This window comes from Chrysemys picta, chromosome 25 (assembly GCF_011386835.1).
Source record: "Chrysemys picta bellii isolate R12L10 chromosome 25, ASM1138683v2, whole genome shotgun sequence".
NCBI lineage: Eukaryota > Metazoa > Chordata > Testudines > Emydidae > Chrysemys > Chrysemys picta.
Genome location: NC_088815.1, coordinates 2,245,467 through 2,259,527, shown reverse-complemented (window position 1 = coordinate 2,259,527; position 14,061 = coordinate 2,245,467). Strand labels below are relative to the sequence as shown.

The following is a 14,061-nucleotide window of genomic DNA, read 5'->3' as shown; positions in this document are numbered from 1 at the left end:
ACGAGACCCCACTCTCCACAGCTGGATGGGAAAAGGCCCTTCTGTGCCTGGGGGATTTCCTGGAATCTAATGGAAGAAAAGGGGCCCCTCCCCCTCTGAGAATGAAACACTAGGTCAGGCATTAGAACAGGACAGGCTGGGGGTGAACAGCACTTATCCCCTGTCACCCCCACTCTGCTTTCCTAGGCACCACCTTCCACTCCAGCTGGATGCTCACAATAACAACACCCCCCCTGACCCCCCACTCCGCCCTCAGCTCCCTCCTTCCTCTCTCCCCTCAGACATCCCCAGCTCCCTCCTGCCCAACGCCCACCCTCCCACCTCAGACACCTCACAGCTCCCTCCTGCCCAACCCCCGCCCCTCCCCGCTGAGACACCCCACAGCCCTCAGCTCCCTCCTGCCTCTCCCCCCTCAGACATCCCCAGCTCCCTCTTGCCCAACCCCTGCCCCTCCCCCCTCAGACACCTCACAGCCCTCAGCTCCCTCCTGCCTCTCCCCCCTCAGACATCCCCAGCTCCCTCTTGCCCAACCCCCGCCCCTCCCTGCTGAGACACCCCACAGCCCTCAGCTCCCTCCTGCCTCTCCCCCCTCAGACATCCCCAGCTCCCTCTTGCCCAACCCCCGCCCCTCCCTGCTGAGACACCCCACAGCCCTCAGCTCCCTCCTGCCTCTCCCCCCTCAGGCACCCCTAAGCCCTCAGCTCCCTCCACCCTCAGGCACACCCCAGTCCCCAGCTCCCTCCTGCCCAACCCTGCCCCTCCCCCCTCAGACACCCACAACCCTCAGCTTCGTCCTGACCAACCCCTGCCCCTCAGAAACCTCTCCCAGATTTGATCTCCTCCATGCTGGCCTAACTTCCCCAGAGCTCAGATCCAGCTCCATGGCTCGGGGGGGCTGCCTCCCACCTGGCCCCCCCAGCTCAAGTCCAGCTCTCCCCTCACCCAATGCACAGGCTCAGCCCCTGCTGCCTGCCATGTCCCCCACACCCCAGCAGGGAGCATGCAGGATGCCTCTGATCTGCAACAGCCCCATTGTGCCTCCTCCCCCTGCTGCCTGGAAACCCCTAGAATGACCCTGTCCCCACTCCCATGGCGAGTGCATCAAGGGGTGGGGGGAGATCATGGTGGGTCGATGCTGGTGATTCGTCCCGTCTAATGGGAATATCAAACTGGCCTGAACGACGCATTGCAGCTTCTAGTGTAGGGAACAATTTGTCCATGACTGGGGTCGCTCTGTCTAAGGCTACCATGGCTCCCGGGCCTGTAGGGCTTGCTCTGCGTAGGAGGCAGGTGCTGCCCCAGTTGCTCAAGAAGCGGAGACAGCACCATTTTCCTTTACCCATGTAACCTCCCTCCCCCCCCCTACCCCGTGGCACCTCGTGAGGGGCCTGACTCAAAGCCCCCAGCAGTCACTGGAAAGCCGCCCTTTTGGAGCACGCTGTATCACCAGTGCAGCTTTCTCCTGCAGCCAGACAGCTGCTGCAGGGGTCATTTCCAATGTGATCTGAGAGCTCAGCACCTCCAGCTACAAATGAGAGGCAGAACCATTTAACCCAAAATAATTTTATTGTTGCTGTTGCTTCTGATACAAAAAGGAATCCACAAAGAGACGCTCGCTCTGCGGGGCAAGGTGGCACAGCTTCTGCACTGGGTGTGCCCAGCGCATCTGAAAACCAACTAGCAAGAAATGCCAATGAACACAAATCACCACACTAGACTGGAATGAATGAAAACATTTCGCTTTCTCATTTGACACGTTTGGCTCAACACACACACACAAAACCCCACTTCTGCTAATTTATTATTATTATTTTTTTTAAAAGCACCTTTTGGTAAAAAAACAAAACAAAAACAGGCCACCTGTCATGTCATGAGGTCTGGTACTCTTGCAAAATCCAGCTTGTGTTGTTTGCAGCTGCATTATGCAAAAGAGTTTTCAAGTTTGATATTAGCCAAAGTACAGTATACACACACTTCCCCTACATGCCATGTGGTGGCAGCATCCCAGGAAAGAACAGAAATGAAAAACAACCCCCCACCCCAAAGTACCAAAAAAGCTACAGGAATATGCCCTCCTCACAACAACGAGCAGTCGTAACATTGGTGGTTATACATAAATATGAAGGGTGGATGCAGTGCAGTAACCCTGACGATTCAGTACCAGCACCAGCTTCCGTGAGCTGAAAGCACCATTGATCTGGGGATCTATCAGGTAGTCTTGTGTGTTACCATGAGTGAATTAGCACCTTTGTTTCCTTTTGCTGATGCACAGTGTTGATGTAGAACCAAAAAAAACCCCAACAAACAAACCCAAAACCGACATAGACAAAAAACGGAAAAAAGAGTTTCATGCAAAACTAGAAAATGCCCTTGTAGAAAACAGTTGTATGAAAAATCACCCTCTTGGCAGGAAGCAAGGGCTGTCAGTACCAACCTGTTTGCTCAGGCCATCGGCGGCAGCAAGGAGACAGATTCTTTGCAATCTGATTTCGCAGCTTGTTTTTAGTGCATTTAGTTTGTCTGCATTGACCAGAGGATTAGTATTTCTGACATCACGTTGGAGTGACCAGAGCGGAATCCCATATTTGCAAGTGCCCCCGACTGTGGGTGTCTGGCCAAAGGCCCTGAGGTGACTCAAACCACACACCTCCAAACTGGCACCCAAAATCAGGGACCATTTTGAAAATATGGGCCTAAATGCCCATGAGCCATGTCCCTCTCCCCTGTGGGCCTGCAGTGCCACTTCTCCTGCTCAGGGGGACCTCTCAGGGAACTCGCAAACGCTCCCAGCAGCGGGTCCAGGATCCCCCCACTGGGTCAAATAATCCCCAATTCCTACCAGCAGGAAGGGCCTATCTGTGCTGTGCTAAGACTCACTACATCTCTCGTGGCAATTTAGTTTGTTCAACCACAATCAAAGCATACAACTGTACACCTCCCCCCAAAGCTACTCAGCACCTGCTGGTGACAGAAGGACGTACGTTAACCTCTGCAGTTGCTGGAGCTGTAGGAACAACCCTTCCAAACTCCGCTCTGTGGAGAGGGTGCCAGCAGTACCAGCTAGTATTGCACATGTTCAGAACACTGCAGTATTGAAGCCTTAAACTGGAACAGAAGCCTGCAGTCCTTCAGACTGGCTAGCTTGCAGTGTGAGGTTACATGGCATAATCCAAACTGGCCCTTCACTCCAAGTGGGGCCAAATTAACCCTTTTTTTGCCATGCAAAGGGACAAAACGAAGGACCGATGGAACACAATATAAAAAAAGAGCGCGGCAGACAGTGAGCAGCCAGTGTCGGCTGAGGAGGATTTTCCAGAGCACCATTATGGCAATGCAGAAGCAAAGGAAAAACCAGATATGTTGGGAAATGGCACCAGTACAGCAGCTTCTCTAGAGGTCACGTCTGAGCTCTGTCCTCAGCCACCGCCCATCTCCTAGCTTGTGGATGGCGAGTGGCCCTTGGCCATGGAAGACAGGGAGATTTCAATGGGAAAATCCTTGTCAGCTCAGACTAATAGTGTCTTGTTTAAGGGAAGAGGGCAGGGCCGCCCATCGCAGGGGATGAGAGCACAGAGGGAGACACAGCCCCAGACAACAGGGTTTCGAACCATGGACAAAGATTTCACAAGCTCTTTTGGGGGGTTGCTTGGTGCGTAACACAGGCGCACTGTGAAGTAGAGCGGCCCTTAGCTGCCCAGGGCCCAGTGCTGAGTCCAGGGGCACATTTCCTAGCAGTCGGACAGCGTGGAGGGCGAGGTGCTGGCACAGGGGTGCGGCGATAGCAAAGGGGTTTGTTTCCAGGAGTGGGTGGCACTGCTAAGAACTGGGCTGTGGCTGGCTGGTTGGTTCTCATGGTGGCTAGTAAAGCTGGAGCTGAAGCCTCATCCTGAGTGCTTGGCCAAGCTCCCCTGCCAAGTAGTTGAGGTCGTTCTTGGCCTCCAGTTTCTGCAGTTCCTTCTTGCGATACAGGGGCACGCTCACAATCTCCAGCAGGTAGGTGCCAGGCACGATCTTCTTGCGGCCAAGGTGCAGGTAGCTGAGTCCTTCTTTCTGGTGGATGCGGAAGTAGCCGTCCTCGTTCCCATGAGAGACCACGTAGCGCACATGGTTTTCCAGGGGCTCTACAGCCGGAAGCAGCTCCAGGATGTGCTCCTTGTGGTCCAGGGCCGAGAGGTTCAGGCTCATGGACAGGGGAGCATCAATGTCCACGCTGGCCAGACTCACTGCGGGCTCCTAGGGAGAAGAAGGCAGGGCACCTTAATGAACTGGCACAAAGGATAGTCTGTGGCCAAGCCCAGAAAGGCCTGGGTGTGAGAAGGGAGCCTGCCCAGGGCACCCAAAGCAGTTCGGAGAAGTGGTTCCAGTGTAGGGTTGCCAGGTGTATGGTTTTTGACCAGAATGCCCAGTCGAAAAGGGATCCTGGCCGTTAAAGGTCCGGTTGGCAGTGCAGCGGGGCTAAGGCAGGCTCCTTGCCTGCCCCGGCTCCGCGTGGCTCCTGGAAGCAGCGGCATGTCCCCCCTCTGGCTTCTACGTGTAGGGGAAGCCAGAGGGCTCTGCATGCTGCCCACGCCCCAAGCGCCAGCTCTGCAGCTCCCATTGGCCAGGAACCATGGAGCTGGAGGGGGGACATGCCGCTGCTTCCGGGAGCTGCTTGAGGTAAGCGCGATCCGGAGCCAGCACCCCTGACCTCCAGGCCTGATCCCCCTCTTGCCCTCTGAACCCCTCGGTCCCAGCCCAGAGTATCCTCCTGCACCCCAAACCCCTCATCCCCAGCCAAAACCCTCACCCCTCGGTGCCCCAACCTCCTGCCTCAGCCCAGAGCCCCCTCCCACACTCCAAACCCCTCATCTCCAGCCCATCACCAGAGCCCTCACCCCTCCCACACCCTAACCCCCTGCCTCAGCTGAGAGCCCCCTCCCATACTCCGAACTCCTCATTTCTGGCCCCACCGCAGAGCCACATCCCCGCCAGAGCCCTCACCCCCTCCTGCACCCCTACTCACTGAGTCAGTCCGGTGAAAATGAGCAAGTGAGTGAGGGTGGGAGAGTGAGCAACAGAGGGAGGGGGGATGGAGGAGCGGGGGCAGGGCCTCAGAGAAGCAGCTGGGCAGGGGTGGGACCTGGGAGGAGGGGCAGGGCAAGGGTGTTCGGTTTTGTGTGAGTAGAAAGTTGGCAACCCTACTCCAGTGCTGGGGATCCCACGTGCTCCCAGGGCAGCTGCTTCTCTTGCCAAAATGTTCCTCACACTTAGTTTTTCTTCCTGCTTTGCCTAACTCCCCTGGGTGGTTGACCCAGGCCAGTAACTCCTGGCTCCGCCCTGCTGGCCAGCGAAGGTTCTGACTGTGCCTGCTTGGCACTGCCCTGTGGCTTGGGGTTCAAGCAACCCACGCGATAAAGTGAAGAAATGTCCCTGTCGTGCTGAACCCCTACCTGGCGAGGCAGGTGTTCACGACTAGATGGGACCGTTAGACCATCTCCTCTGACCCCCTGCATATCACACAGGACAAAGACCCTCCAGCCCATCAGCGCTTTCAGAAAGAGACGGCCTGCCAGGGGACGGAGAATCCACTCGGACCCTGGCAGGTTGTCCCAATGTTGTTTATTATTGAAGAGGGTTACAAATTAAAATGCTCCTTGATCTGAATGAAGTGTACGGATGGATGTGTACCCATGCACTGGTGCACTGTCTCTGACGGTGATTGGGCGTGTCACCAAGGCCTGCACTCAGGTTTGACTCCAGTAGCCCTGGTCTGACTGGGTGAGGGGGGGCTCAGCAGATGGCTGAGCTGAGGGACAGAAGGGGTGCACAAGTGTTTGTGCAGCACTGAGAACACAGGGTCTGTGATGGTGGCCGGGTCCCTGTCTCCCCTGTGAATATGTGAGGGAGGGTGCATGGTCTGGTCCCAGATAATACCCCACACTGTGGGGACTCAGCAGCCCCCCAGACAATGGGGACGGCCCTCCCTCTCTCCTGGGGTTCTGAATGCACTGAGGCACTGAGTCACCAGGCACAGGGAAGGCTGATGTGGGGGTGGGTCTCTCTGGGCAGAAGTCCATCCTGTGACTGTCTCAGTGGTGCTGGGCTGGGGATGCCACACAGCTCTCTCCCAGACAGTGCGTGGGCCTGGCTCTCAGCTTGCCTCGAGCTGTCCGGAGGGCAGTGCATTACCTGGTGCCCCTCAGTCCCGTTGATGCTGCGGCGCTGACGGCCCCGCTTGGGGTAGCCATTTATCTTACACTCGTAGCAGGTCTCAGGGGAGAGCAGGTTCTCCTCATCCTCCTCCGGAGGGGCAGGCAGATAGGAGCCTTTGCCGAAGCCGAGTCCAGAAATACAGTGCCTGGGGCCAGAGGAGTAAACAGTGGGACAGGATTCACCCAGAAGCCCCATAACACATGGTGCTCGCTAGTGCCAAGGCCCGTGAGGTGGGACCGGGCACACACCCAGGGCTGTGCCTGCGTCTGCCAGGTGGTGGGTGGGGTGCGCAGTGCGCAGCACAGTGTATGCTGCAACAAGGATCCTGGGCTTCAGTGAGGAGAGGGTTAACGGGATGTGCTCCCCTCTGCTGGGGCACTCAGATGGGGTACACAGACACAGAACCCCATCCTGGGCAGCACTGGAAGGACCCAGGCAAGCATTCGGGTATGTGTGTTTGCACATGTGTGCAGCTGTGCATGACCGAGCATGCTTGGGAGCGTGAGCGCACATGGGTGTCCCTGCATGAGCATGCACCTGGGAGTGTGAGCGCACAGGTGGGTGTGTCTGTGGGACTGTACAGACACTCACAGGATACGTCTGAGCTCAGACTGCCGCGGGGCAGGGTGCTCCGGCACAGAGCTAGCATGAGCCCGGGTGTCAGCACCTGCCAAGGTAACGGAGCAGCCCCATCTTCTCACCCTTGTCCAGCTCGGAAGTATCCCCCAGGGCAGCCGCACAGGTAGCCCCCATCAGTGTTGGAGCAGCCGTAGCTGCAGGGGCTGCCGCCGGCCGAGCACTCGTCCACATCCTGGCACCCGCCGAAGGCCTGGTCAAAGTCGAAGCCGGACGGACAGACGCACTTGAAGCTGCCCAGAGTGTTGTAACAGGAGGCGGAGCCGCAGGCGGAGGGGCTGGAGCACTCGTTTTCATCTGAAACCAGGACAGAGCAAAGGGCTCAGCTCCTGGAGCCCAGCAGAAGGGGACGGCTGTGCGTGGGAGCAGTAGCGTAGCGAGCGGGGTGCAGAGGAAGCAGCCCCTTCCCCTCAGCACACTTTGCAAAAGCGGCTGGAGGAGCGAGGGGGGGGGGGCGCGGCTGGAGAAGTGGGGGCACAGGCTGGCTGTGGCCTGGCAGCCGCGGCCGGAGGAGCGAGGGAGGGGGGCGCAGGCTGGCAGCGGCCGGAGGAGCGGGGGGGGGGGCGGGGAGGACACACAGCATGGCGGCCAGGCAGCCACAGCCGGAGGAGCCATGGGGGGGGAGGGGTGGTGTGGCTGGAGGAGCCAGCCAAGGGGGGGGGGGGCGTGGAGCGGCCGGAGGAGGAGCCGGGGGCGTAGCCAGAGGAGGAGCCAAGGGGGCCCCTTTTTTAGGTTTGCTCTCCCTCCTCTTAAAAGCTGGCTACGCCACTGGGTGGGAGACCCTGCTAACGTCATTGCTCCAGCTCCCCGCTGCCTCCATCCTCTGCCAGTGAGATTAACGAGCCCCCGGCTGAGCCCCTTGGCCAAACACCGGCAGCTGGGCTCCCTGCACCAGCTCTTCAGTCACCAGGAAAAGGAGGAGGTGAAGGACAGGGGGCCTAGCCCCTCCCTTAGGTGCCTAACGGGCTGATCTGCTGTCAGGAATGTGGAGCAGTGTAGCGGGGTGGTCACCCTGCCCCTGCCTGGAAGGGCTTAAAGCAGCCCGGGACAGGGCTGTGGCAGAGAAAAGCTGGGCTGATGGGGAGAGCAGCCACAGCTGTAACCAGTGCAATCAGGGCCCAGCTGGCCCTTATAAGAGGGCTGGGGCCTGGCTGCAGGGAGGTGAGAGCAGGTACCTGGAGTAGAGCAGGGCTGGGGGAAGGCCAAGGGAGCCGGGGAGCTCTGGCCTGAACCCCCCCCCCCCCCCCCCCCGCTGTGGCCTAGTGGAAGGCCAGTTAGGTATTGGGGTGCAGGGGGCAGCCCACGGGTAGGCAGAGGCAGCAGGTCCAAACCCCCCTTGCCTAGGATAAATGGCTTTTACACTGCAGTCTGCCCCAGTGAGCGGGAGCTAGATGGTGACTGGCAGTAGCCCACGACTGAGGCAAGGTGGGGATAGAGGGTTGGGGGTTCCCCTGGGTGGGGAGACCCTGAGACTGCAGAGGTATTGCCGGGGGCAGCCCCCCAAAGACAAGGGGCACTGGGTCCTGGGAGGGACATGGGGCTCAGCAGCAAGCGGGACACCGGCCTGCAGAGAGCGCTCCGGAGCTGGAAAAAGAGCTAATTCCCAGGACACCAGCAGGAGGCGCCGCAGGGGTGAGTCCCGCCCTGTTACGAGCAGCCAGACCCTCTGCTGGCATGTGGGGTGGGAGCAGCAGGAACTCAGCCCCTCCGCAGAGATGGAGTTCAGCCCCTGGCTTTAGGCGGCTGTGCTGGCAGACTCTGGCCCAGCGTGGGCCTGCGTACCCCACACTGAGCATTTGTCTCTCCTCTCCCCGAGGGCGGCCTAGTGCCCAGCACAGGATCTGCAGCGAACCCAAGGTCCTTGGGTTAATGACAAATACAGGGAAATTGCTGACCTGCCAGAGGTGGAGCAAGGAGTCAGCAGCTCTGCTGGGAGCAGCCTCCCTCCCCTAGCTCGTACGCTGCCCCTCCAACACCCCTAGTCCCACACTCACCCACGCACTGGTTCCACTGGTAATGTTGCACATAGCCCTGAGGACAGCCACAGCGGTAGCCTCCCAGGACGTTCTGACAGCCGTGCTGGCAGCGATGGTTCCCGTCGCACTCATCCACATCTGATGGTACAAACAGCACAGATCGCCTGTCAGACACCCCCCGTCAGCGCCTGCAGCCCAGCAGGAGAGCCCAGTGCGCAGAGCCCGGCAATGCACAGAGACAGAGCACCCGTCAGCTCTGGCTCTCTGGTAGCTAGGGTGACCAGACAGCAAGTGTGGAAAAATCGGGACGGGGGGGAATAGGAGCCTATATAAGAAAAAGACTCAAAATTCGGGACTGTCCCTATAAAAATCAGGACATCTGGTCACCCTACTGGTAGCAGAGCCCAGAGAAAAGCAATGCACGGACACAGAGACCTGCCAGATGCCTCCCGGCAGCTCTTTCTGGCAGGAGAGCCCAGCAGGCAGCAATCCACGGACACAGAGCGCTCGTCAGACGCCTCCTGTCAGCTCCTGCAGCCCAGTGTGCAGAGCCCAGTGTGCAGAGCCCAGTGTGCAGAGCCCAGAGACCGGCAATGCACAGACACAGAGCGCCTGTCAGATGCCGCCCAGCGGCTCCCGCAGCCTGGCAGCAGAGCCTGGAGACCAGCAATGCACGGACACAGAGCACCTGCCTGAAGGGGCTCTCAGGAGGGCTCAAACAATGGGACCAGCTTCCCTGGCTGCATCCACGCCAGATCCCTGGTCACTAACGACTCTGACGTTAAAGCAATTGTGGCAAAGTCATGATCTGCCTTTGTGATTTAGGGCCTGAATCCTGGCGCCTTTGCTGCTCACCCCTTCCTGCCCAACAGGGACAGCCAGCAGATCTGGTGCCTAAGGCCCAGCCCTATTGCCGTGCCCCCATGCTGTGGGCCCACCCTCCTTGGGAGACAGGGACATGGGCAACTACACAAGAGCTGTCTGGTGAAGTCCTGCCACTGCTCCTCTCCGGGCAGACTGGGCTCCCTCTGACTTGCTGTCCTGGAGGAGGGAGGGCTCATCCCCCCCAGCCCAGCAGAGGACTCGGCCCCTGCCAGCACCACGATGGGGCAGTGGCGCAGTGAGGGTCAGACTCTAATCCCACGCTTGGTCCCAGGGGTTAGTGAGGATTGAGCCAGGGCAGGAGTGGACTGTCTCTGTCGCGGGCCCTGAGCCCCTGGCATCCCCTCGCTGGCTGCCTTTGGCCATGCTTCAGGGCCCATTGGTCTGTCTTAGTTCACTCTCAAGGCGTTTGTGGCTCTGATGTGCGTCTCCCCTATTCTTGTGGCAGTGAGAAGTGACTGCTTCTCTAGCGGGCGTGGGGTTAGTGGCTTTATTGTTGGTTCTTGTTGCCTGGGTTGAATACTGGCTTCTATTCTCCACTCTCAGACGTGCTCTGTGTGGCAGGTTTTGCCTGGTCCGAGGTCAGGCCCCCTGATTATACACGTACACAGCTCATGCTCCAGGCGCTGTGCCCTGGGCAGCAGCTTGCGCAGCCCATTCTGTGCTGAGTGTATGCAATGGGCTAATATGGCCATGGCCCGACACGCCCTCTGCTTTGCTTTCCCAGGGCTGCACTATAGAGAGATGTTGCCCTTGTGTCCACCCCTTGTGTTGTGAGTGTCCAGGAGATTCTGGGGTGGGATAGGGCCGCTGGGGCCATCTAGTCCATCCCTTGCACCGGGCAGGGAGATCCCTGCCTCATCTCACCTCGAATCCCTGCCAGGATGCTGATTCCAGCCCATCGCATGACAGACTGTTCCAGTGCTGTGTGATGAAGAGTGCCGTTCAATTACATCACATGAAGATAGATAACTAAAAAGTGACAGATTTTATATGTGCTTGTACACAAATGCTAGAAGTCTAAATAGTAAGATGGGTGAACTTGAGTGCCTGGTATTAAATGAGGCTAGCGATATAATAGGCACTACAGAAACTAGGTGGAACAATGAAAATCGATGGGACACACTAATTCCAGGGTACAGAATATATATGAATGACAGAGTAGGTCATGTGGGTAGGGGAGTGGCACTATGTGTATGGCACATGTCCAGAAAGGGTGCTGGATGAATGACCCAAATTCAAGTTATAGGGACATATTACTAGATAATGTTTGTGTTTTTGGGTGTTTACATATATATTGTTCGAGGTTAACAGTGTAATCAAACAGTCCCTGTCTATGCTGTATTCTGTTAATTCAGAGATCAAAACGAGATCTTGACATTTAAATGAACTGTAAATATAGTGATAACATTTGAAGTATATAGCAGATCACCTACAAATGGTGCAAAACAGGCAATTACCTTATGTTAATCCGTGTAGCTAATTACCGGTGATGCTTAGGAAATAGGTCTATTTCAGAGTCCAGATGATTGCCTATTGTTCAGCTAAGAACTCCAAGCTGTCAAGAGAAGGCCTGGAACTGTATAAAAACCTCTTGGGTCCTGATCCTTTTGATCTCAGATCTGCTGGATGCTTCATGCAGGGGAAGCTTATATCATAAGACTGAGATCTCCAGTCCTAACTGGATCACCCTGGATATGAACATTGGACTATAACCTATGGACTAATCCTGAAAGAATTCTTTGCAACTACAAAGCTCACCATCTCTACTATGAATCTGATCTCAGAACTGTACTCATGTCTGTATGTATACTGATCTTTTAACCAATACACTCTCCTTTTAAAATAAATTTTAGTTAATAAGAATTGGCTGTAAGATGTATTTGGGTAAGATCTGGAATATTCATTAGCCTGGAAAGTAATGTATCCGATCCTTTGGGATTAGTAGAACTTTCTTATATGGTGAATAAGATTTTCAGTAATCCTCATCATATTAAACTTGAGTCTGGGTGGAAGCCCAAGGCTGGGTTGTTATAAAGGAACTGTGTTTTTTGGCTTCTGTGCAACCAGTAAGGTATTGTAGAAGCTGTTTTGTGCTGGCTTGGTAAATCTAAATATGGGGATAACCACCAGCTTTGGGGATTCTCTGCCCCATTATTTGCAGTTTGCCCTAATTGAGTAACTTCAAAGTGGTCCCCCTGGCACCTTGGTCACAATATGAAAGAAAGCATTGAGTCAAATACAGTAACAATCTTAAATTAATCAAACTGTACCACAGAATCTCTCTGGATTAGGGGGTGAAAGTAATTTAAAGGACTTGCCGGTACTCCGGAGTCCTGAGGAGGGGCATGGCCTCCACCAGAAGAGGCGGGGCCTTTAAATCCCCAGGCCCTTTAAATCAGGATTTAAAGGGCCTGGGGCTAGGGCTGTAATAGCAGCAGCTGGGAGCCCCAAGCCCTTTAAATCACCCCCTGAGCTCCCAGCTGCAGAGGTGGCTGGGAGCCCTGGGGTTCGGGGGCGATTTAAAGGGCCCGGGGCTCAAGCTGCTGCTACCGCAGTGGAGTCCCGGGCACTTTAAATTGCCGACGGAGCCCCGGGGCTCCAGCAGCAGGGCCCGGGGCTCCGGCTGCCGCTACCCTCCAGGGCCCTTTAAATCGTCTCTGGAGCCCTGCTGCTGGAGCCCTGGGATAGCGGCGGCAGGGCTCCGGTGGCTATTTAAAGAGCCCGGGATGGTAGAGGCAGCGGGAGCCCCGAACCCTTTCAATAGCCACCAGAGCCCTGCCGCTGCTACCCCAGGACTCCAGCAGGCTCCAGGGGCGATTTAAAGGGCCCGGGCCCTTTAAATTGTCCCTGGAGCCCTGGGGTAGTGGCAGTGGGGCTCCAGTGGCGATTTAAAGGGCCCGGGGCGGTAGCGGCGGCAGGAGCCCTGGGCCCTTTAAATCACCACCCGAGCCCCGCCGCTGCTACCCCAGGGCTCTGGCAGTGGGGTTCTGGCGGCAATTTAAAGGGCCCTGGGCTCCAGCCCTTTAAATTGCTGTCTCAGGAAGCTGGTCCACCCTGGTATGGTGCACCAGCTCTTGCCGGCAGGGGTGGCAGGTTTGTAGAAATTTTGGTGGTGCCCAGAACCTGCCCAAACTCTGCCCCCTCCAACTCCACCCCCCACCTGCCCAAGGCTCTGGGAGGGAGTTTGGGTGGGGGAGAAGGCCTGGGGTGTAGGCCCTGGGCTGGGGCAGGAGACTGGGGTGCAGGAGGGGTGCAGGGTGCAGGCTCTGGGAGGGAGTTTGGGGATGGGAGGGAGTGCGGAGGGAGGGGGGTATAGGGGTGAGGGCTGTGGAGTGAGGCTGGGGATGGATTTGGGGTGTGGCTGGGGATGAGGGGTTTGGGGTGTGGGAGGGGGCTTAGGGCTGAGGCAGAGGGTTAGGGTGCATGGGGATGAGGGCTCTGGCTGGGGGTGTGGGCTGTGGGGTGGGGCAGGGCTGGGGATGAGTTTGGGGTGCAGGCAGGCTGCCCTGGGACTGGAGCCAGAGAGGACTCCCCCCAGCCCTCTCCCTGCTGGAGCAGCGAGCTCTTGGGTAGGGACCCCCTTCTCCCCCCCCCCCCCCGGCAGCACACTCACCCCCACCACTGTCACTGCATGTGCTCAGAGGGCCCCTCTCAGGTCCAGAAATCCACCTCGCCTCCCCTGTGGTGGGTGCCATGCCGGGGGGGCTGCCATCACATGTGCGCCTCCTCCCCTGCTACTGCCCCTCACTGTAGCCTCACTGGGGGTGGGGGATGGGGCTGCCCCTTGCTCAGTGTGGAGAAAGAGCAGTGACTGCGGGCAAGGGGGGCGGCTGTACTGGTGGAGGGTCCCACCAGAAAATGAAAGGGTCTGGGGGGGAAGGGCAGCCTGCCCTGGCAGTAGTGGAGGGGGGCACTAGGTCCCTGTGGCGGTAGTTAATGCAGGCAGGCAGTCAGTCAGTATGGAGCTTCAGGGGAGATACAAGGAAGGGAGATGCACGGGGGCAGCAAAGGGGGGCCAGCCCACACTCAGGGGAGGCGTGGGGGGGCAGTAGTGGGGCCAGGGGGGAGACCCAGCCCTGAACATTCGTGGAGCCGGGCCCCTGGACCCTCAATATTGCTGGAGCCAGGAGGAGGAGTCAGAGAGGGGGACAGTGCTCCATTTTCTTGCTGGTCCTCTGTACCGGCCCGTACCGGCTTACTTTCAACTCTGCTCTGGATAGACATTCCCTGCTTGAATAATAAAAGTATAGCAGTAAGAATATACTGCCGACCACCTGACCAAGATGGTGATGGTGATTGTGAAGTGCTCTGGGAGATTACAGAGGCTATAAATATAGAAATCTCAGTAATAATGGGGGATCTGGACACATCA

The 14,061-nt window shown here is 57.4% G+C and overlaps 1 protein-coding gene across 1 annotated transcript in view; it reads right to left on the bottom strand.

Annotated features, from left to right (window-relative positions):
- Positions 1-1,547: 1,547 nt before the first annotated feature.
- The window catches only part of LOC101949811 (fibrillin-2-like), a 272,305-nt gene continuing 259,791 nt past the window's right edge, over positions 1,548-14,061 (bottom strand). The window contains 4 exon segments of the mRNA XM_024112612.3: positions 1,548-4,233; positions 6,169-6,337; positions 6,894-7,125; positions 8,823-8,942. Coding sequence (XP_023968380.1) covers positions 3,859-4,233; positions 6,169-6,337; positions 6,894-7,125; positions 8,823-8,942 — 896 coding nt within the window. The 3' untranslated portion in view covers positions 1,548-3,858.